This window comes from Myotis yumanensis, unplaced genomic scaffold (assembly GCF_028538775.1).
Source record: "Myotis yumanensis isolate MYYU_CA2020_CCGP unplaced genomic scaffold, mMyoYum1.0.hap1 SCAF_3, whole genome shotgun sequence".
Lineage (NCBI taxonomy): Eukaryota > Metazoa > Chordata > Mammalia > Chiroptera > Vespertilionidae > Myotis > Myotis yumanensis.
In genome coordinates, this window is record NW_027223754.1 from 186,306,245 (window position 1) to 186,331,655 (window position 25,411).

The 25,411-nt window shown below is 38.0% G+C and overlaps 1 protein-coding gene across 7 annotated transcripts in view; it reads left to right on the forward strand.

Moving 5' to 3' along the window:
• Positions 1-12,383, forward strand: part of LMO3 (LIM domain only 3) — a 57,906-nt gene extending 45,523 nt beyond the window's left edge. For all 7 annotated transcript variants that reach the window (XM_070410633.1, XM_070410631.1, XM_070410632.1 and 4 more), the window contains one exon: positions 9,471-12,383. In XM_070410633.1, coding sequence (XP_070266734.1) covers positions 9,471-9,576 — 106 coding nt within the window. In that variant the 3' untranslated portion in view covers positions 9,577-12,383. The remainder of the gene's footprint in view (positions 1-9,470) is intronic.
• Positions 12,384-25,411: the final 13,028 nt, after the last annotated feature.

Here is a 25,411-nt window from a genome sequence, read left to right on the forward strand (position 1 = left end):
CTCTCTGAAATCAATAAAAAATAAAAAGTACGTTTAAACTATCTTTACTTTTTCATACTACTATGAGCAAACACATTTGCACTGAGGCAAATAGGGATTTGTGGCAGGTAGTATTTTCTTGATGTTCATATTTATAGTAGCCTTACCTCTTGATTTCTGTTTTTTTAATATTTTTATTGATTTCAGAGAGGAAAGAAGAGAAAGAGAGAGAGAACATCAATGATGAGAGAGAATCATTGATCGGCTGTCTCCTGCAGACCCCACACTGGGGATCTAGCCTGCAATCTAGGCATGTGTCCTAATCAGGAATTGAACTGTGACCTCCTGGTTCATAGGTCGACGCTCAACCACACCGCTGAGACACACCGGCCGGGCTTAATTTCTTATCTTGAATTTTAACCTTGTTTTATATGTACTTTTTAAGTTGCTTCAAGTCTCTTTGTGAACAAGGCCAGAGATAGCTAATAATTAAACAATAATCAGCACTGGAGAGGCAGCATTGAAGAACAGAGTGTTGCACAGTATATCTAAAAACCTAAATTCTGGTCTGGATTTTGCCCCTAATAATATGTCTGACCATAAACCAATATTAGCTCTCAGGACCTCAGTTTTCTCATTAATAACACAGGGAGCTGGATTAGTCAATTGCAGAGAATTCTTTCATCTGAAAGGCTTATGACTTCATCCCGTTTTTCTTTATTGAAAGTTATAACTTTTATTTCCACTGGGAACTATATACTACTGGTACCTATTTTATGTGACAAATGCAGAGGATATTAGAATATTAAAATGCACACATCATTAACAATGTATTTCAAAAATTAGTACACTTGATAGTTTTAATGGAAATGAATCCCGTGCAAGTGTGAAAACACCTGGACATAGTATATAATCAGAAAATATTAGATGTGGCCAGTTTTCAGTTATTGCCATTTGCTGTTTTACTGTTCGATGCAGCACCTTCTTATGAGGCCCTGTAGAGCAGTAGAAAGAATATGATGTTACAGTGAGAACTGGATTCAAATTCCAGCCCCACCATGAGTCAGCTTGTGACCTTGGGAATGCTACTTAACCTCTCTGATTTTGTTTTCACGCCCTTAAAATAAAGACAGTAATGCTTGTCTTACAGATTTTGAAAATCAAATCAAATAATTTATATAAATACTGGGAATTGGAATTAGAAATTAGGAAAGAAAACAATAGGTTCTCAAAAAGTAGTTCTTTTACCTTGATATTTATAACTTATTTTTACCAAATAATATTTCACTAACTTGGTTTTTACACAAGATATATAGCTCAAGCCCGGCTGGCATGGCTTAGTGGTTGAGTGTCGACCTATGAACTAGGAGATCACGATTCGATTCCTACTCAGGACACAGGCCTGTGTTAGGGGCTCCATCGCTAGTGTAGGGCATACAGGAGGCAGCCAACCAATAATTCTCTCTCATCATTGATGTTTCTCTCCCTCCCTCTCCCTTCCTCTGTGAAATCAATAAAATACATTTTAAAAAGATGTATAGGTCAATAATATCTCTTGCTAAATAGATATTCAGAATGTGACTTGGTATACATACCTTGCCGTATATAATTTACCCAGGAAATAATTGAAGAAGTCATCTCACAACATCTTGAGTCTTCCCAACAAATGCCTGGAATCAACATAGTTTAATTCAGTCTACAGTGACATTTAACCAAAGATAAATTGTCAAATGCACATGTTGTTTATTGTATGTAAGGATATGAATAAAGAAACACAAATATGCACACATCAATACAGACAGTAAAAAGGTAGACACATTTATATGCATGTGTACATGTGTGCGTACATGTACACATACATGTATTAGTAGTAAATTTAAAATACTTCTGTTCACTTGTTACATTGATCCACTAATACAACCCACTAATAATACAGTTATTGTCATGCAATAATAACATTTACTGCTTTTCTACTTATAAATGGTTATATATTCATAGTAGAAAACTTAGAGAATACAAAGGGATAAAGAATAACATCATCTCATAGCTCACTATTCTCTCACTATTTTAAGGGAAAATATTTTAATATTTTGGTGTGTAGCCAGCTGTATAATTTTTATACATATATGACAAGCGATATATAGCATATACTTTATATTATAGGCACATTTGAGCAGATTAAAGAAAAGTAACAGCAAATAATCCTAATATTTAATATTTGGCCTTTTTATGTATTACGGTGTGCCTTTGTACCTGTCTTTAAAAATTTTTTTAAGCCCTGGCTGGTGTGGCTCACTTGGCTGAGTGAAATCCCATGCACCAAAAGGTCACAGGTTTGATTCCTGGTCAGGGCACATGCCAGGGTTGTGGGCTCCATTTCCAGTAGGGCCATTTTCTCTTTCTCTCTCTCTAAAAACCAATAAAATCATATTTTAAAAAATTTTAAAGTTTCTTTTAAGGTATTTTAAATTTTCTTGTGTTTAGTTTTATGGATATAGCTTCATATAATAAATCATCAGATTATAGAAAGATGGCATCTCATTATAATTTTAATTAGCATTCATTTGCTTCCTACTGCCGCTTTGCTATTTCTTCTTTTAGGGAACTGCCTGTTTATGCCCTTTGTCCATTTTTCTATTAGGGCAGGCTCACCTGTTTTATTCATGTTCTACACAGAAAATTAAAACATCATTCAAGCGCTAAACCCAGGCTAAATTCTATTATGATGCAAAGTAATTGTAGGTTGTTAATGCTATTTACAAATCGTATTTTATTTTATTTCACCATGGAAATACACAGTTGCACTCACAATTAAGTCTGTCTCCTCAGTAAAACTCAGTCAAGTAGGACCAACACTCCTAAATTTTGACTCTAAAACTGTTCACATTCTTATTGCTGCAAAATACTATTCTAATATCATTATTAAAGCACCTAATATATTTCTGTGTTCGCTTCATTTATTCCACGCCACAATGGGACTGCATAGTTCTGGTTCTGCACAATTAGCACTTAGTTACTGTCTTGTCACTTCAGCCCCAACAAGACAAACTTCTTTAATGCAGGAAGTCAGCTCATCTTCATCAGCCAAGCAAAGCAGACAAATTTTGTTACTCTCAATACAGAAGGCTTTCAACACAGGAGATTCTGCTTGTACTTTGACATTTCCTTAGGAAATCCTCTTTAATAAAGCCATATGCCGCGTGGGCCTATACTCTCAGTAGCCGAATCTTTGTCATAGTATTGTACCTTTTCAAGTGAAACCTAAGGCATAAAGCTAATTTATAGGCACTTTCCCTTAAGCAAAACTTATTGACAACTGACATCGTATCAGACATGTTTATGAATTTTATTTAGCAGTCATTCCATCTTAACTCTTAAATCAAAATGTTAATAGCGTAATATTTCTGAATGTTTAAAAACTATTAGCAATAATAACCTTTCAGAATTGGTTTCCCCTGTACAGTATATACCTTCTCTGCCCTTTTTAGAAGGCTCTGGCTAAAAACATAGAGTTATGACTTACAAATCTAAAAGCTTCTCTATTTTGAAAGGAAATCAGAGGAAGGTTATTTTGGGTATCTTGTATAATCACTTGAGTCTTGTTTAGAACTGGAAAATTCTGTGTAATAGTTAATCTCTTAAAGGTGAATAATCCTCCCTCCCCTTTAGAAAATACTGTAAAACTAAATGATGGTTTTATAAGAAAAGGAAATGACATGCTTGTTTGTAATGGAATGGACTCAAATATGTAGACTTGTGTAACGTTTCATTTTCTTTTATTAAAGGATAAAAGCTTTGTGCTTGGCTCTGTAAGAACAGAGGGGAGTACAGTTTAGTTTCTCTCTCAAAGGTATTCAGAGCTAGAGGCGAGAGGGACCATCAGAGGTCCATGCTGGGAGTCTTAGGGAAACATCACAAGCTGATGTGCCGGGTTTCATGAAAGACCTCCCTAAGACTAGTTGGGATATAGGAAGTCTGTCTGGTCGGGGTGGGGGAGATGAGGAAGCCAGGAAGTAGTGAGGAAATGGGTTCCCAAACAGATGGAGCAGCATGAAAGGCATGGCGCTGTGAGAGCATCTAATACGTTTGGGAAATGAAAAGAAGCTCAGTGTGCTCAGAGATGAGACCAGGAATGTGGTAGGGATGGTAGTGAGGAATGGAGCGAGGAGCAGGAGATGAAATTGTAAAAGCAGAAAGTCAGTGATTGAACATTGAAATGAGTACAAACTTAAATCACTGCATCTAAAATACCTTTGTGATTGAAAACTATTTGATCCTGGAATCAATCCATCCTATCCAAGATTTATTGACCACCCACCCCAAGCGATAGTACAATTTATGGTGGTATTTCACAGGGATCAAAAGAAATAAAACTCATGGTCACTTTACCTCAGCACTGCTGTCCAGGTTGGGGAACCTATTACACACTTACAAGAAAATTTGAAATGCCAAAGTAAATGAATGATACACTAATAAATGAGTGCTCTGGGAAAGTGCAATGCTCCCTGATCAGGGAACATTGATGGAAGGAGTGGAAACTGAAGAATGTTTAGCATTTAAGTTCCATGGTAAAAAGGAAGAACTATCCCTGGCTAGGTAACATTCTAAGCAAAGATGAAAAGATGATCATTGGCAAATAATAATGAAAGCACTTTTTTTCTACTTTAGAGATGTGGGAACTTATTTTCAGAGGTGTTAAGTAACTTACCAGAGGTGTGAATGTATTCTGTGTATGTACATGGTTTAAAATTAGTGCAACTAAGATTCAAATGCCTATCCCTGTGATTACACGGGCTGAGCCTGGTTTTTTTTTTTATCATTATATTGCATTATTCAAACATTTTATTATTGCCTTTGCTATTAATAGATAATTTTTGAATGGGACTGATTTAATGTATCAAGCATTATAATAAGATGCTTTATTATATTCTTTTATAGAATTTATTGGGGTGACACTAGTTAACAAAATTATACAGGTTTCAGGTGCACAATTCCAAAACACAATCATCTGTGTACTATATTGTGTGTTCACCACCCCCAAGTCAAGTCACCTTCCACTACATTGATCCCCCCTATACCTGCCTCCACCTCTTCCCTCTCCCCATCCCCCTGGCAGTCACCTCACTGTTGTCCAGTGTCTATGAGTTTTTTCTCTCTTTTTTCTTTTTTTTTTGCTCAATCCCTCCACACACCCCTACCCAGCCCCACCCCTCCCAACTGCTGTCAACCTGCCCTCCATCTATGGAGTCTGTTTTACATGTACTAACTCATTTAAAACTCAAAATAACCCCTAAGTAGGTATCATTATTGATCTCATTTTACAGACGAGGAAACTGAAGTACAAGCAACTTAAGTAACTAATTCAAGGTTACACAATTAGAAATGGTAGACTCAAGGTTTGAACCTTGGCAGTCTGGTTTTAGTCTGTGGACTCAGAGCCCGTTTGAGGGCTGTTTCCAGAAGGGTATTTTATTTTCTGGCTACGTGGATATAAAGGTGATTAGACACAGTTGTGTTATAGTAAGGCGGACTTTGGACAATTTCTAGCAGAACTCAGGGTGCATGTAGTGTAACTTGGTGCAGAATAGATTGTTACGAATGAAGTGTGTAATGACAACTGGGCTGTCATTGGGAAAAGGCAGTCAATTCGTGCACAATTCTGAAGTGATGGGACAGTGAGTATATACCTGCACCTCTCACTGCAAACAAAGTAAGTATCTAATAACTGAGGATGCCCCATGGGAAAGTAAAGACATTGGATATAGGTATTGAACCCACCTCTTTTTAAAGTGTTGTGAAATGGAAATAAATTATAATTGACCATTACTCATCTCAGGGAAATAAGGTGACTAAGTTAACATTTTCATTTCTTAGAAAGTATGTTACATATGGAGGCTTCTTAGCAGAGGCTTTTGATAACCTGCTCAAAACTACTCTAAGCCCACATTTTATACAGATGATTTATTAATCACACTTATTTCCTGTACTTTTTCAACTGTATAAGGCCACATGATTTCAACTAGAATCGCTTCAAAATATCTGGGAATTAAATCTGTTATTAATTCCAAAACATCACGATTAGATGGTTTAAAATCTCTTTAGGCATCTTGACATATTTTTCTAAATGAAGGGGAAATTAATTGAACCGACTATATCACAAGCAATGATGATTACTTTCAGTTTGCTTTCAGGAATTTTAGCCCTACCTATTAATATACTAACAGTGTTCTCTGGCCATTGCTGCTTTTAAAATATTTTTTTTTCTTTAAGTGCTAAGTCTCTTAAGGAGCTGGTTACATAGCATTAGAAATTAGCCTGCCATACAAAATCACGGTTCTAAATCATTTTGTTAGGTGTCTAATATCTGCATTGCTGTTTCTTCAATTTCTTCATGCTTATATTTGCAACATTTTAAAGGAAGGTGCCGATTTTAATTGCATCCCAACCACAATTTGCCTTTAACCATAGCTTTCCAGGCTGTTTTGTTTGAGTTAGATGTATAATTGTGACATGCCTCACCCATGCTCTATTTCATTCTGACCTTTGAGTATAAATTGAAATGCACGTAAAATGTACTTTATCCAGTTGACAATACACTAGTAACTAAATATTCAGGTAGGAATATTTCGGATGAATTCCATGTATACTACCATCTCATCGAATGGTAGACAGGCCTTTTTTAAAAAAATTATGAAAATGCATAATTAGAACACCAAAAAACGATTCTGGATAACTTTGTAGCCTCATGCTTTACTGCCTCCAGGTAAGAGCATCGGTCTTGAATCCGAAGACACCTGGTTCCTTTCCTTCATGTACCACATGCATCCTACCTAGGAAACCTTGGGCAGGTATTTAAATTCTGGGAAGAAGCCTCCGGTTTTTCATCTTTAAAAAGTCAATGATAATATCTGTAATCTAGGTTGGATGAAAGGAATAATGTAATCACATGTATACATGCTTCGTGTTAGCACCTGGTAAATACTTTATGAGAAGTGGCTATTATAATGGCCGACATTTCAGCCGTTGAGGTAAAGCTTTACATATTTCATTTCTACTCCTTATCATAAACTTGCAAAAGTGACTGATATTAGAGATAAGAAAAGCTGAAGTTTCATTTTAATATCTTAAGTGGAAAGTTGAGATTTGAACCCTATTCCTTGCAATATGCTTCTCTACCTTTCATGTATTTCTTATTATAACATCCCTACAATCCAGTGATGTAGCTGTTTTATCTGACCCTCAGAGAACTAACTCAGGAAAAGTATGAAATATACTTTATATATTTTTTTCTCACTCTGATTAACCTGAGTTTATGAACCTACAAATAAAAATTATTTAAATTTCCAGTCCTCTGAAGGTAAAAAATGACATGATAGGACATGACAAAAAACAAAACAAAACACAAAAAAACACGTTTTTATTTAATAGTGAATAGAATTAAGGTGATTGTTAAAAATTATATTGAAAAAGTAAAGCAAAGTTTCAGATAATATAGAGTTGAAAAAGAATTTCCAATTTAGTTGTTTTTTAGGAAAAAAAAACTCAGTAATATCAGCTGGAGCATGAGTGTTTTACTGAATTTATTTACTTTTGATATTTTATTATAGGCTTCTTAGTTCAAATAAATTTCAATATTAACATAAATTGAAAAATTTTGAACAGTAATCACATATATTATTCATGCTATTTTATATAATCTCACTAAAGTTAAGTATTTTTAAAATACATTTTTATCAATTTCAGAGAGGCAGAGAGAGGGAGAGAGAGAGATAGAGACATCAATGATGAGAGAGAATCAATGATTGGCTGTGTCCTGTACGTTCCACACTGGGAATCAAACCGGAAACCCAGGCATGTGCCCTAGCCAGGAACTGAACCGTGACCTCCTAGGTCATAGGTTGATGCTCAACCATTGAGCTACAATGGCCAGGCAAAAGCTAAATATTTAAATTGGCTGTTAGGCCTGTCCTTTTCTTCAACATGTCTTAGTACTCAAGATAATCTGCAAAAACTGGTCTATTCCAACACCACTTTTAAACACCATATTTAAAGTTTACAGTATGCAATAAAAAGAAGATGTGCTTAAAATCCAAACTTGAATGTTCGTTGCATCCAATAGTCTTGACCACACACAACTCCAGGATTTCAAGATCAGCACATGCTCTGTATTTTCAATCAACATCATCAGCAGGCAGTAATCCTGGGGAAAAAAAAGCAAATTCCACAAATAAACAGACCAATCTTCTTTAAGAGGAAAGCTAATTCTTTTCAATCTACTTTTTTTATTACACCATTTTCACCTCTATCTACTTAAGCTAGAATAAGGATAAATTTCCAAAGCTACCCAGTTGGAAAATAAATAGGTTCACTGTTTGTCTAGCATTCCAATCTTTGCAAATGTAAATCAGTCCAACTGCTCCTCATTTAAACTCTCAACTTCACAAGACATTAAAGGGTGCCTTTCAGTACACAGTTTAATCTATCCACTAAGATTTCTGCTTGAACATCATTCGAAATAGACTATCTGATAAAGAGAGACCACTATCATAGGTCAGTGAGGTCAACTTGTATAATTACAAGTAGTTTTACTGGGTCAACTCTACCAGACACTGCTGTTTGAAGGTTAAATTGTTACAATTAAAAATATATACAGATCTCCCCAGAGTTACTTTATTGTTAAATGTACCAGAAACTGCACAAGCATTTATTTCTGACCTTAATTGTATCCAAAGTGTCACCATGGGGAAATTACACAAAAAGAGCACTTATTTTGTTTTATTGAATACAATAATAATTAGCTCCTGGGCACTAGTTTATGTATCACATCAATATTAAGAAGTTTGTTTAGGTTATGCCCTTTGGTTTAATTGAAAATGCTCCAAGAAATTACATTTACTATTTTATAGTTGATAGACTTGCTACAAACAAAGGAATATGGCCCAACATCCGAGTCTGGTGCTAAAACAACTTTCACTTCAGAATGACCACTTCCAAATTACTAGAATTTAATCACATTTTTATAACACAGAGTAAAAGGAAGTTTTAAATGAGAAGCTTTAAAATGGGCTATTTTCTAATTGTTTGAATCATTTCAATGCCTTTACTTATTTTTTTGTAAAGTGGATAAGTGGCCAATCATGAAATCTTCCATAATCACTAACAGTGAAATATTATCATTCCTTCTTGTTTTAATGATCAGTTCCATATTATAGATCAGTTCCATTTTCTTTCTAATGTGGTAAAATAAAAATAAAAATCACCTTTGCTGTCCTATATATTTTCCTCAATGTTCCTATGATTTTTATATATAAAGCTGGGTTTCAAAGTTCGTGTACAATGCTTTAGTTGTTGACAACAAAGGGAACTTTCGAAGCCAAGCTTTCTATTTCAGGAAATTACCATGTGAAATTATTATTAGGAAAAGAAATCTTCAGATCTATAGATCTGAGTGAAATGGTCTTAACACATTTGATTTTTTTTAATATTTTCAGATTTTGTGTCGGAGACAAATTTTTCCTCAAGAATAACATGATCCTTTGCCAGACAGACTACGAGGAAGGTTTAATGAAAGAAGGTTATGCACCTCAGGTTCGCTGATCTATCAACATCACCCTATTAAGAACACAAAGCACTACATTCTTTTATCTTTTTTGCTCCACATGTATATAAGAATTGACACGGGAACCTACTGAATAGCGTAGATATAGGAAAGCAGGATGGATATATGAAATAAAAGGGGAACTGCATCTGTATGTAGTGATATTGCCCCAGTTCAGAGTTGAATGTTTATTATTAAAGAAAAAACATAATGTACATATTGCTGGTTTTTTTGCTTGCTATTCCTTTTTGTGTCACTTGGCATGAGATGTTTATTTTGGACTATTGTATATAATGTATTGTAATATTTGAAGCACAAATGTAATACAGTTTTATTGTGTTACCATTTGTGTTCTGTTTGCTTCTTTGTATTGTTGCATTTAGTACAATCAGTGTTTAAACTTACTGTATATTTATGCTTTCTGTATCTACCAGCTATTTTAAATGAGCTGTAACTTTCTAGTAAAAAATTGAAGAGCAAATCTCACGAATGATACACATATAGATAAAGCAAGTCTAGCAACATTAAAAAACGAAAAAATAAAGACACACACAAAGCATTTTAAGCAACATTCACTATGATTGCCACCATGATTTAGTCTATCAGTGTTCTCTTTATAACCCCCTATTTTCAGGGGGTTAAGATCAGCTTTAAAAAAAATGCATAAAAATTTCATCTTAAAGCACTTTCATTTTATACCAACGTGAAAAGTGCCACTTTTAGAATACCTTTAAAGCTTAACAGTTATCCTTTTAATATCCTCTATGTGTGTGTGTGTGTGTGTGTGTGCGCGCGCTCTTTACGTATATTACGGTTTTGCTGTTTGTTTTTTTCAGCCATTCACCCCTTATGTGAACTAGTGCCTTTGGGTATCATGTAAATTTTTTCCAAAGGGTTACTTTAAAAAAGTATTAACACGATTATAAGATAACTTAAAAATGATTAAATTTCTTGTACAAATTTTGCCCAGAACGCTCCATAAAAGCTGAGTGTTTAATAACGTATGGCCTGATAAATTTCTGGCACTAAAAGGATTTGAGTGTGAATCTACTGAAATCATGATAATGCACATTGACGCTAGGATGATATTTGAGTAGTGAGGTTACTTTTGATCGGGCCACATAGTGCTCATAGAATCTTCTAGAAGAAGAGAAACAAAGGGATTGATAAAAAGCTGAGAACTGGTGATTATATATTTTTCTGTATTACATGCCACTTATTTTAATGTTTAAAAGTGAACACTTTAAAGTTTGATGTGTCTTACTCTTGCTTTCTGTAATTACCCACTCAGTATACATCACACTTAAGCTGAAATCTGTCATTCCATTTTTTAAAGGTGAAATATTATTTCCTTACCTACATGATAGCTGATAAGAAGAAAATGTTCTAGAAACAGAAATTATGGAGACTGATTATTTAGATTATAATTTAAGATATTAAAATGAGTCTATAACACCTTCTTCCGGATTGCTCACATTTTGCTTCTTTGCTTCTGTTCCCTAGTAATAGAACTACATGTTAACAATTTAATCCCTTGCAGGCACAATGAACCCTATTTTTACTAGAGCAAATTTAGTGCTGTGGTTTTTATTTTTTCTTTATTTTTTTCTTGATCACTTGTATAGGAAACAATATTTCCCAGTGTTATTTACATACATATTTTGTCCTGACAATATATGTATCGCAGATGAAAATTAAGTGTGGTACCTGAGTTCTTGGTTTGGGGCCAAAATATTAAGCTGCAAATAATGCTGCTGTGGATTTGAGTTGTTTTAAAAACAAAGCTTTATTATAGACATGCATGTAAATCTGGATATTGCCTCTCGTTTTTAAGGAAATGATTCTGTGAAAAGTGAATGATATGTATTTTTACAAATGCTTCATGGTTAGGAGTGTTCAAGTCACATGTCTCCCAAATTCGAGATACACCTAGAAAAAAATTTTTAAAAATAGCTATTTGAGGCCCATAATATAACTATTATTTTAGCCTTTGAGCCTTACATTTGCTTCATGAAAAGACTTGCATAGCCAAAACTAAAAACATCAAAACAAAACAGAACAACAAATGGATGCAGGGGAAATAGTGAGAAATGGTTTTCATAACACTGCTGCCCCAATAGCCCCCTTTAAGAGTTGCTTGACATTCATGTGGATGTACAGTTTTAATTGTCGGTATCTTTTTCAAATGATCTTTTAAATATTTAACTGGTTTTGCGTATGCTAAGATCAATATGTCAAAATACCTGTAAACTGGGAACAAACTGTTCAACTATCCTTGGGACCCAAAGAACAAACCACGTTTTTTACTGCCTTTTATTTTGCATAATCCTTTGGAAATTAATTCTTATGCTTTTCCTGCGAAGGAAATTACTCACCTGGATTAAAGATTAAGGCCTTAATCTCCTTAGATTATCGTTAATCCCTATGAATTTGTGAAACAAGACAGAAATAGACCCTTTTGTAACTAATTGCCCATAAAGAGTAGCATTTTTGACCTGAAGTATTAAGCTAATTGTCTTGACTATTTCCAAGTCCCTGAATTGTTGTCAACTTTCCTCTTTGTGTTGTGTAGCCCTGGTGTCCCTTAGCTTGTTTTCCGATGCCTCCAGTAGGACACCTCCAATGGAGCTTTGATTTCTCAAGCAGGGAGAGCTCCCTTCCTAATGTGCACCACGCATAGGCTGCCTCTGATGAAGGACCAGGAACCTCCAGTTCACCAGAATGCTGGCTGAGTTTAAAAGCTGACCTGTGTTTGTAATTTCACTTTCATCTTGCTTAATAAATATCTGCTGGATTCTTTCATTCATTTTTTTTTTATATTTGGATTTATGTTTTTAATAAAAGGGGTATGACACTATTTGATTGCTCTTAATTGGCAAAATCTAGATGACATCTAGAAAGCATGCATTAAGTGCATGAAAAAAGAAAAAAAGTATGCAAGGACGTTGGCTTTTAAAAGGTAAATCATAAGCATAAACAAAGTAGCTCAAATGCTTTCTCCAAATATTATACTTAAGATCTCCGAGCTCGGTAGTTTACTGCTATTTACTTTTGTGGGGAAAATAAAGCTGTCAAAATGAAGGTAGCAATTACTGGGTATAATTTTGCACATACATACAAATTTTAAGTGATCTTTCTGAAAGCAACTGTGTTGGCGGACTAAATTTCAAAACCTCTCTTTTCTGTACGATGAATTAAAGCAAAAAAACTCAACTCAATCCTACATTTTCAGGGATGAGATGGTGTGCCTTCCCTGAAACTGGGTGCTGAAGGTTATATCTGCAGTCAAACCTACAATATACAAGTGGCTTCCTTTTAACTATCCTTTTAGGCAAACCACCCTCAGAATAGTCACTTAAACAATTTCATACAAATGATACAGTTTCAACATGCTTAGTGTTCACTTCAGTAAGTTGCAGAAACAATCTGCATGTTTACTGTAATAGGCCATTAGCACAGAATACAGTTTTAGCAAAAGCCTTTTGATGATTACTTTTTCTTAAAAACACCATCCTAGGTAATAAAAGCCTAATATGCTAAGTCCGTCGTCAGGTCGGCTGTTCAACCAATCAAAGCATAATATGCTAATGAGATGCTAAGGCTGCTCAACCACTCGCTATGACGTGCACTGACCACCAGTGCAGGGGGTAGACAGTTGACTGGTCGAACAGTCTCTATGATGTGCACTGACCACCAGGGGGCAGACTCTCCAACTGGTAGGTTAGCTTGCTGCTGGGGTCCAGCCAATCGGTCCAACTAATCAGGACTGAACAAAATGGGCTGAACATGCCCTGGATCCCTCCTGTGGTCCCTCCTCAGCTGGCCAACCTCCCGTGTCCCTCCCTGGCCCCGATTATGCACCAGTGAGGTCCCTCATCCTGGCCTGTGCCCTCTCACAATCCGGGGCCCCTTGGGGGATGTCAGAGAGCCTGTTTCAGCCCAATCCCATGGGCCAGGCCAAGGGACCCCACTGGTGCATGAATTCATACACCAGGCCTCTAGTTATAGATATTTCTTAAATGTGATTTTAATGCAATTTAAGGTAATAGAAAGCCAAGTTTTAATAGAGCTATGAATTCAAGGAGCATTTATTGAGAACCTACTATGTGACAGGTCTAGCCCAGAGCACTCAACCTCCTGCTGAGCAGACTTATGATACTTGGAACCTCAGATGACTTTAAGGTGTCTTTGTACTGATTTGTACTCATCTCAAACCTACTGATAATGAGCACACAAAAGCAAATACGATCTTCCTCCTATTCAGCTTGTCATTGCTCTGAAAGGCCCAGAAAATATCTCAGGTAATCAATGTGTTCAGAGAATTATCTCACACAAATTACTCATTAACTCAATAGCACATAATAAAAAAGAACATCAATTAATTAATGAGTCACCCTCAGATCACTCTGATTACAAAAGAGCTCTGCTGAAACAGCGGTTATAAATGGAGCTGCCTCTCTTCCTTCATTGTTTGCAATTGGCCCATTATTTGGCTGAAACCAGTGTCATATTTAACACATGCCTGTAGGTAATTGTGTGATTAGTTTCATAAATGGAGAATTCTGAAAGTCGACTGCTTGTAAGACCTTAGAAATGGTCAGAAAATTAAAGGAAACTCTCATTTTTACAATAGCTTCATTTGAAACCAAGTTATTAAAAGGGTATCATCTATCCAAATGATATACTTCTGCCACCAGCGAGACTATGAGACCTCGGCTCTTGCCTTCTTGAAGGAAAGCTTTCAATTAAGAGACAAAGTGCAGCAAAGCAAGCAAGAGTTTATTGACCACAGCAAATGCACACTCAGGACAGTGAGACAAGGAAGGGCGTAGGCTTAGGAGAAGCCTCAGGAGAGCCCAGGTGGGCTGCTTGGCTCGCTAGGAAGTCAGAGAAAGGGGGGCCTTGGAGAGAGGTTCGGAAGGTTAACCCTGGCCAAGCTGATGCTGCCCATGACTCCCTGGTTGCAAGTCTCCTGGGATCCCTTAGCAGCGGTTCTCAACCTGTGGGTCGCAACCCCATTGGGGGTCGAAAAACCTTTCACAGGGGTTGCCTAAAACCATCAGAAAACACATATATAATTACATATTGTTTTTGTGATTAATCACTGTGCTTTAATTATGTTCAATTTGTAATAATGAAAATACATCCCGCATATCAGATGTTTACATTACGATTCCTAACAGTAGCAAAATTACAGTTATGGAGTAGCAACAAAAATAATTTTATGGTTGGGAGTCACCACAACATGAGGAACTGTATTAAAGGGTCACGGCATTAGGAAGGTTGAGAACCACTGCAGACTTAAAGGGAAGAAAGGGGGTAAAGGAATAGCACAGGCATGCTCCCTGGGGGAGACCTTGCACTGGGACTTTGTGTTGAGGGTATTTATCTCTCTCTCTTGCAGGTGGGAATCTTAAGGGAGGTCTCTGGGAGGGTTTCAATAAAATATTCTTCAGCATTCCAGGTGTGCTTTTTCAGGGTCATGGTCTCCACTGATTGGTCGGAAATAGGGCAGGGGTCATTAGTCATTGCTGCTGGTTCTGAGGCAGCCACAGTGTCACTTGTCTGGTTTTGGTGCCCGCCCCCCCCCCCCCCCCCCCCCCCCGCGCCTTATCTGAGCTGAAATACCACTGAGGCCTAGATGTTATCTTTCGGGAGGAAAAGTCAGGGGAGCTAAACCGTATGACCAGCAATATGAAAGATCAGGGGTCCAATCCACAAAGACGGTTTGAAAGGTTGCCATGGGTGCCAGGTCCTTGTTTTCCCAGTTTTGCCCCTTCCTAGGCACCTGAGGCTTTCAGCCCTGGTGACCTTATGTATCCAACCCATAGCCCTTGCCCTGCTCCTGTCTGTCTATCTGCCTATTACACGTCTACATTTATAATCACCATGTAAGACTTCCATATTAAACATTATAAGGATTAGCTGCTAACACACTTAAAAGTAACACTTACAATGCTTCAGAATACACATAATTTAATTTCAGTAACTTTTCACAAACACTGAAATGAGCACGAGCATTTTTATAACTTTTTGGTGGGCCTGGTCGGGGAGGGTAGTAGGGATTAACAGCAATTGGGGAAATGATGAAAAGGAATACCAAATACTGCATACAAAATCAGCAGCGAAAGTTTCCTATCTCGGTAAATGCCATGCCAATAAGCTTATAGAATAATTATATCAGTTCCCCTGGGTAAGTCAGAAACATCTGCCGGTAACACATAGCAGGTGTTAACAATTACACATACTGAAATTTTTAAAAATGTTTTTAATTAAAAGAATTTTTGTCTTCTGAAAAGGAAAATATGTTAAATTCAAAGATACTCCTGTTTTGAGTGTGCAGAGCACGTAATGCACAAAATTGCAAAGCCCAAATCATCTTGGATCAACTAGGTTTCGTGTTTGGTTCAGATCATGGCAATCAAAAGTGAGTTAGAATTCATTGCACTGTTTACACAATCGGTATTCTGGGCTGAAAAGCTGAATACTCATGAAATTTGGATAGCAGAGCTGATTACAGAATATTTTGGCTTTATTACCAAGGTGTTTGCAGTTAACTGGACCAAATTTAATGGGCACAATACAAAGAAAAAATAGGAGCAAGAGACATTCAGACAACAAAGGATCCAAATCTTTCTTAACCCCTCGGAAGACGTTAAATCACCGAAAATAAAACAGTCCATTTGTAACATGTAACATTAGCATATGTCCCATCTTCAATAGCTGTTAATAAGAGTTAACATTTACTGAACACTTACCATATATCAGGCAGTTTCCCACGCCCATGTAATTTCCACCACACCATTGTAACATACGTATTATTACTCTATTTTACAGATTTTAAGTAAAAGCACAGAGAAGTTATTTAACTTGCCCTAGGTCATACAGCTAGTAAATAGTACACCTGAGATTTAAACATAGGCTTTCTGGCTGTAGGGTATGGTCACTGTTAAAGGATTGTCATTACTATTATTATATTATTACAGTCATTATTTTCTGGCCAAGAACTAGAAGTTACCTATTCATGAGAAAAACCCCAAATATTTTAGAATTTATGTCATCTTTAATGATGAAATTTGTGAATGAGAGTGAACATAATTTCCTAGATACAATCTACTTAGAAATTCTTTTTTTTCACCACACCCTAAAGGGCTTTATTTGAGCCTGCAAAGTTAGGATACCAAGATTAGAGGATCCCTATTATGAATAGCAGTGTCCAGAACAAGAGGTAGTCAGAACAAATGAGAGGAACTCATAGCAGAAAGCTGCAATTTTCTGTATTAGAAAGAGCATGCTGTGGTGAAGTAAGGCTAGACTAGTCTCAGAAGTCAAGATGAGAAAATGAGTATGTCACCCGTCTTTGATATTTTATAACTTACTTCCATAAGATGATATGAAAACGAACTTAAGGGGAGAATAGCAATCTGTGTCAAGCTTCGTGTTCATTGGTCTAAAATACACGAGCTATATTCAGATGCTGAGTCCTGGTCAGCTGCCAAATAGCTAAGGAACATTTTGGTCTCAGAATTACCATGGTAAACCAGGCTGAAGCAATAGTGGGCAAAGCAGTTATCCTTAAGGTAGACCAGAGCAAAATTTGATCCATTACATTCTGATATTACCACAGAAAAAAAATCTCGACCACATTCTTTCTTCCCCTGCTTCCACTGACTGCTGCCATACCATAGCTACCTCCATACATTGGGGGCCTTTTAAACCTAAATCATTCCATGTTAAGTGGGAATAGGAACTTCCACCACACCAGAGACTTCTGGGAATTTGAGCTTAGATCTGTGACGATCACTGAAGAAGGTGGCCAAATGGATTGCCTAAACAATGAGTTGGTCCGGAGCCGAGGAGGCATAGTGCAAACCACCTCCCCCACTCCCGCCCCCAAATTTTAGTTGTATAGTTGCTTAGGTTAATTACAGCATGACTCACTGAAACATCCCTAACAACATCCAGTTTGTCACAGCCCAAGTTTGGTGGAACTGCTAGTTATCTTTGACCTATTATCCCTGTACTCTTCTTAGAATATCCTCAATTTAGTGTGAGAGGTAGCAAGAGCTAGGAGAAGACACAGAGACCACATCTGAGGCAGTTATTGGTACAGGAGGGAAAAAATGGGAGAAAAAAATAAAATATGGGAGAAAATAGGGAATAAAATGTTACCTGGGAAGGCCAGTTAACTTTAAGGTAAAAAAAAATCATTGAGGACCTACCATGTGTGTAGCCAATAGTAGGCACTTATTTTTTTTTTTTCCTTAGAGACTTTGGTGCTTGAAATATAGGGTGCACTGTTATTTATTCTTTGCTTAATGCTCAATTTATTAAATATATAACTCTAATAAATGATGTTTCTCTAAACATCTGTACACCATTTTAAACAGCTAATAAACCAAAACTTATAAGTTTAATAAATCAGATCCAACCATTTAAACAGTGATTAGGATCTCAGTCAAATTTTTCTAAACATTTCAATAAAATCCCATCTAATATGCTTCAGGTACTTTAAAACCAGACAGAAATTTTTATGATGTCCAACTTATTTAGGAAAAAAAATCTGCAACAAAAATTATTAATTGAAATTAATATTTGCTTCATATTTTTCAAAGTTTATGTTAATAGTAACTCCATTTTGAAAATAGAAAATAGCCCTGGCCTGTGTGGCTCAGTTGGTTGGGCATCATCCTGTGCATCAAGAGGTTGCTGGTTCAATTCCTGATCCGGGCACATGCCCTGGTTGCAGGCTTGATCCCCAGTAAGGGGCATGCAGGAGGCAGCCAATTGATGCTACACTCTCACATTGATGTTTCTCTCCTTTCCTCTCTCCCTAAAAATCAATAAACTGTTCTTTAAAAAATTGCAAAGTATTGTCTGAACTAGCAGAGGATGCAGAATTTGTGTTGTTGATTATATGAACCTCAGTTGAGGCAGGAAAATAAGCTACTCTGTTCAAAATGACTAAAATTTGAGTCAGCACACATGAATTTGGCCAATAATCTAATAACCATGCTTTCTTGTTACAGCAAAAGAATAATTTTAAGTGTAAGTCTTTCACATAGGTTATAATTTCCAATAACTCAATGCTTTTTCCCAAATTGATGTGTTAGGATTATTTTAAGCTTATATATATCATTAAATATCTTATTATAAGCTATAGGCTCATTTAGAGATTTTTATCTCCCAAGAAATAAGGAATCATAATCTATAGTTAAATTTTCTATTAGGACATTCAACTAATCCTCTTTCTTGCACATATTATTGGACTCTCTTTTGAACTGATTATAATGCAATACCACCTGTGTTGATTAGCACTTCGTGTTCTTGGTGTAATTTGACTTACAATTATCCACATTTAATCTTCTCTATTTAGAAAAAGAGACGAATACAAATTGACACTGAATAAATAAGTATACATTCAGTAGAAGAAACAGAATACATATACCATTATATTTGTTTGTATGTTTTTATTTTTGTTAACCCCCTTCATCTATTTCTCCCACTCAGCTCACTGCCTCTGGCAACCACCAATATGTTCTCTGAATCTATCAGCTATTTGTTTATGTGTTTAATTCCACATGTTAGAGAGATCATAAGGTATTCATCTTTCTCTGTCTGACTTATTTCACTTAGAATATTGCCCTAAAGTGTGTCCAGGTTGATGCAAATGGCAATATTTCATTCTTTTTTTATAGAGAGACTAAAGGCTTGATGCACAAATTCATGCATAGGTGAGGTCCCTTGGCTGGCTAGCTGCGGGGAGGGACCTTGGGAGGTTGGCCAGCTGTGGAGGTTGGCTGTGGGAGCACACTAACCATCAGGAGGCAGCTCCTGCATTGAGCATCTGCCCCCTGGTGGTCAGTGCACAACATAGCGACCAGTTGACCGGTCATTTGGTCATTTAGTCCTCCAGTCATTAGGTGGCTTAGGCTTTTATATTCCCATTCATCTATCAGTGGGTACTTAGGTTGTTTTCATAACTTGGCTATTATAAATAATGATGCAATGAACATGGAGTGCATATATCTTTTCAAGTTAGTGTTTTTATTTTCTTTAGATATATACCCAGAAGTGGAATTGCTGAATCATAAGGTAATTCTATTTTTATTTTTTTGAGGAACCTCCATGCTGCTTTCCATAGTGACCACACCTATTTGCATTCCCACCAACATGGCACAAGGATTCCCTTTTCTCCACATCTTTGCCAACATGTACTTGTTGTCTTCTTGATAACAGCCATTCTAACAGGTATGAGGTGACATCTCATTGTGTTTTTTATTTGCAAAATCTCTGATTATTAATGCTGTTGAGCATCTTTTCATATACCTGTTGGCCATCAGTGTGTCTTCTTTGGGGAAAGTGTCTATTCAGATCTTCTGCATATTTTAAAATCAGATAGATGTTTTTTGCTACTGAGTGATACTAGTTTTTTATATATTTTGCATATTGGCACCTTATTTAGCTTTTATGTATTATAACTATTCTGTATACTTTACATTAACTTTTTCCATTTTAAGTACAATTATAAGCCTATGGCTTTTATAAACTCAAATGCATTGCAGATGGATTTAGTAGTAGGTTATGTTTTAAGTATTGTGTGTGTGAATATAATTCTTACTGTAAGTGTCAATCAAAAAGTTTGTTTTGTAAGACACTATCTTAGAACCTAGAAAGCCCATAATAAAGGGCTAGAGAAAAAAAGCAGGGCGCAGCACAATAAGGTGAGCAAAAGGTGAACTGATCCAGAAAAAGGTATTCAACCTGAAAATTGCCGAGCCCAAACAACGCAGAGGAAAAGCAACGGTAACAGAAATCATTTAGAAGGAGGGTGTCAGTATTGCACAACATTAGTTGGACATTAAAAAGAAGAGAATGAAGAAACTTAAGAATAACTGAAGAGCTGAGACCCTGACCTAACCACCCATATCTACAAGAGTATGCCACTCCCTTCACTAAGGATATTTGACAAAAGTGTATTTCTGCTACACTATTATCATCAGGCTTATGCACACCTTGATTACTTTTTAAGTAAGCATGGTTATTATTTATTTCAAAACACAATTTTCTTGATCCCAATTAACCCCTTTCCACACTTAAACCATGTAGGTAGTGGTTAATAGCATCAGCTTTGCCATCAGGGATACAATGATCCAGAGAAAATTACTTAGCTCCATTGATATCAGTTTTCTCACCTGTAAAATGGAGGTAATAATACTTACTTCATAGGATTTTATTGAAGACTAGAGGCCCGTGCACAGATTTGTGCACTGGTGGGGTCCCTCGGCTGGCCTGTGCCCTCTCGCAATCCAGACTCCTCAGGGGATGTCGGAGGCCTGGTGCATGGATTCGGCCTGATCCCTGCAGGCCAGGCTGAGGGACCCCACCAACGCACAAACCCATGCACCAGGCCTCTAGTATGCATATAAGATCTTTGGTTAATTTCTTCCCACCCGCCCCCACCCCCCTTTCCTCTGAGTTTCATCAGTCTATTCCATGTTTCTATGCCTGTACGTTGAGTGTCTGCCCTCTGGTTGTCAGTGCGTGTCATAGCTACCAGTTGAACAGTCACTTAGGCTTTTATATATATAGATTAAATGAAGCAATCTATGTCAAGTACTTAGCACAATGCTTAATATATGGTATTCACAATATTATTACTTTTATTATTTGTATTAATCCCAAATCCTCTAAGAACCTCTTATGTGCTGTTTGCCATGAAAGTGGTTAATCAACTTGGGTGAGCATCAGGCATGATTTATGCCCCATTAGGCAGACATGGGCAAAGGATAGTAACTATAGATGAGCATTTAACAAGCAAACTAGAAAATTCCTTCTAAGCAAAATGTTGAAATTCAGAGAAGAAATGAAGTTAGGGATCTAGGCCGTGTGTGTGTGTGTCTGTGTGTGTGTGTCTGTGTGTGTGTCTGTGTGTGTGTGTGTGTGTGTGTGTGTGTGTGTGTGTGTTACCATATGTGTGCCTAGCATTTATACTGGAGCAGCCTGCATTTCTGATATCTAGCCAGAGGAACTCAATAATCACTATGTCAATATGGTCAGTTATATAGACAATTATTGGGCACCTACTGCATGTCAGGTTCTCTGCCATGTCCCCTGAGGAATATAATGAATAGTCCCTGAACTTGCAAATAACTCTTAACCTTATGGAGGAAGAGGTGATTTATTCTGTCTGGACACCTGAATAGGCTTCCCAATAGACAATTATTCAGTCTTGAAGAAGCATTGGAAAATGTTGAAGGGTGGTGTTTTTACAGGAACCACCCTTAATTTAAGTTCACCAAGCAGTTAGTTTTATGGTGACTCACCTAGCTGACAGGCCATAAAAAATAACCAAAGATTTTGAAAAGATATATAGCATAAAAATGGCAATGTTCAAGAAGATTGACTCAAACTGAAATGTACAGGGTGGGCCAGGGAGGGGTCAGAGGGGATGTTGAGAGTTCAGTCAAGAGGCCTTTAGAAAAAAACAAAAGAAAGAGATAAGCACTTTCATAGCATTGAAGAATAAAAAGAGGGAGGGGAAAACAATAGAAAAGTGGTGATTTTTACCAAATATGACATTTGACTAAATGTGGGGAGCTCAATGGAGAAGGTTCACATATGACTCTGAAATTTGAGGATTTTTACCCTAAATTATTATACTATAGTTTATTTGAGTTAATGTGGCAACCAGACCTAGAAAAAAGAGGGAAGAAGAAATATATTATCTCTGATGACTCTCTGGATGTAAGGAACACTATGTTTCACATGAAGGTACACAGTTATATTCCTACTTCAGAAATTCTTTGTCTTTTAAGGAAAAAATGAAACATAATAAACACTATTGGTTGGAGTGGCAGACCTTGCTAGTTTCCACTCAATATCCCTTTTTCCTTTCATTCTCACTAACAGCCTATGGGGAAGAGATGTGCCAAAGCAAAATTGTTTATTTCACCACTAGAGGCCCGGTGCACAAAAATTTGTGCACTGGCGGGGTGGCGGGGGGGGGGTGTCCCTCAGCCTCACTTGTGTCCTCTCACAGTCTGGGACCCCTCGGGAGATAACGACGTGCTGGCTTAGGCCCACTCCTGGGTGGCAGAGGGCAGGCCCAATCCCTAGGTGCAGCCCCTGGTCGGGCTCAGAGCAGGGCCAATTGGGGGGTAGGGGCGCCGCCCCCTGTCACACTCAAGGCAGGGTCAATGGGTAGGTTGCCGCACCACCACCTGTCACACACAGAGCAGGGCCCATCAGGGGGGTTGGGGCTCCATACCCTGTCACACACAGAGCAGGGCCGATCAGGGGGTTGGGGCACCACCCCCTGTCACCCACAGAGCAGGGCCGATCAGGGGGTTGGGACACTCCCCCCGTCACACTCAGGGCAGGGCCGATAGGGAGGTTGCAGCTCCACCCCATCACACACAGAGCAGGGCCCATGGGGGGGTTGGGGCGCCTCACCCTGTCACACACATAGCAGGGCTGATCAGGGGGTTGGGGAGCTCCCCCCTATCAGGCACAGAGCAGGGCCGATCAGGGGGTTGGGGTGCCTTCCTCTGTCATAAACAGAGCAGGGCGGATAGGGAGCTTGTGGCCCCGCCCCCTGTCACACACAGAGCTGCAGGGTGATCAGCGGGTTTGGGCTCTGCCCCCTGTCACGCTGCTCCAGGGGCCAGGAGGCCTGGCGGCTCCGCTGATCCCAGTGCTGGGAGGCCTCGCTGCTTCGCTGATCCCGGTGCCAGGAGGCCTCGCTGCTCGACTGATTCCAGTGCTGGGAGGCATATTACTCTTTTACTATATAGGATAGAGGCCTGGTGCACGGGTGGGGGCCGGCTGGTTTGCCCTGAAGGGTGTCTTGGATCAGGGTGGGGGTCCCCACTGGGGTGTCTGGTCAGCCTGGATGAGGGGATGATGGCTGTTTGCAGCTGGTCACACACCCTTCAGGGTGGGGGTCCCCACTGGGGTGCCTGGCCAGTCTGGGTGAGGGGCTGAGGGCCGTTTTCAGGCTGGCGGGTGACTGAAACTCCAAACCTCTCCTTTTTTTTTTATTCTTGGATTTATTTACCTTCTATGGCTGTCACTGGAGCTGAGAGCCAGCTTTCTCTCTGAGGCTCGGCTCCAGCTCTGAGACCTCAGCTGCTGAAAGCAGGTATCTGGTTTGTTTGGGTTCTATAATCAAAACACTGTTTCAACTCCAGCTCTGAGATCCCGGCTGACTGAAAGCAGGTTTCTGGGGTTTTGTTTAACTTCTATATTTGTAACATTGTTTCTTAGAGTGCAAGCTCAGAGGCCGGCAGCGGCAGGCGGAGAACGTTGGCTTCCTCCATCACTGAAGCAAGCAAGCCTCCTGTTCACTTCAAGCTGCCTGGCTGCCGGCCACCATCTTGGTTGGCAGTTAATTTGCATATCTCACTGATTAGCCAATGGGAAGGGTAGCAGAGGTACGGTTAATTACCATGTTTCTCTATTATTATATAGGATTTCTTTTGCATATGGGGGTGGCCATTGGACAGTTCTGGATGATGGGATATAAAAAAGAGTCAATGGAAGACTTCTGGGCAGCTTTTGGCTTTCCTGATATAGGTACCACTTTTTTATTGTTTCCTTCTTCTGCTTGGAATGCAACTGGGAGTCTGTGCTGGACCAACTATCGAGCATAGATGATCAGGAGGGTGAAAAGGCAAACCTAAAGGAGCCTGGGCACTGATGACATTGTAGAGCCACAGTAGCAGAGCAGATTTGAGCAGATTTGAACTTGAACTATGCAGCCTACTTCTGAACATCTCAAGTGGTTTGATGACCTCTTGTCACTGTGGTTAGGTTTCTATTGATGCAGTCAAAAAGCAACTCCTAACTGGCATACTTGCGTGCAGAAACTTGAAAAATGTTATTGGTACATCATATGATTTCAGCCTTAACCTGGTTCAGAAAATTCGGAATTTTTCACTGAGTTTATGAGAACCAACAATATGATTTTATCTCTTGTCCTCCCAACTCAGCTCCTTCCTATCACAGGAGAAGCCATAATCCTCTAACAAGGGAAGCAAGAAGGTAGAGATTCTAGTGTGTGTGTCTTATTTTCTCTCTGATCGTGCACAACCCCAAAACTCTACCCTGGCTTTACGACATAAAGTTAGCATTTCCATTAAAATATTACAATTTATCTAATTTTACATATGGTCCATGGGGAAGGCTGAGTTCTTATTAGACTGTCATAAAATAATATAGGCAGAAGGATGCAGGGAAATAGCAAAGGTATTTTCAAGTAATTAGAACTACAGACAGATCAAAAAGAAAGCCATTGTGCAAATGTCAGTCCATTCAAGGTTATTTCACCTAGAGGAGATAATGTCAGATCCCTGCTTTGGATGTAAAGGAAGTTTTGAAAGTCTTTCTGCCTATCCCAAAATCCCGTCTGAATATCATTTCTGATCTATGAACTTTTTGTCCTGTCTGAAGATAAAAAGAAAAAACAAAGACAATATTTACATATATTTTGCATAACCATATTTACTCAGAATACTTCTTTAATCTTATGTTTGCCTTTTCTACATTTGGGGAGATATACAAATAGCTGTTTCTTTATGAAACTATGGTGATGGTACATAATGGTTTTTTTTTCTATTATCTTAATTGGAGAAATAAACAGCCACCCACTTCATTTTGTTTTCCCTATTAAAATATATATATTTAAATATGTATATACAAATGAGTGAAATCTCTTTATTTTATTGGTTGTGGGTCTAAAATCTGGTTCAACCATGAGTCCCTCAAATACAAAGTCTGCATTTAATAGGTACCTTTTAACCTAGTCTTATGCATCGCTCTGTCTAGATTCCA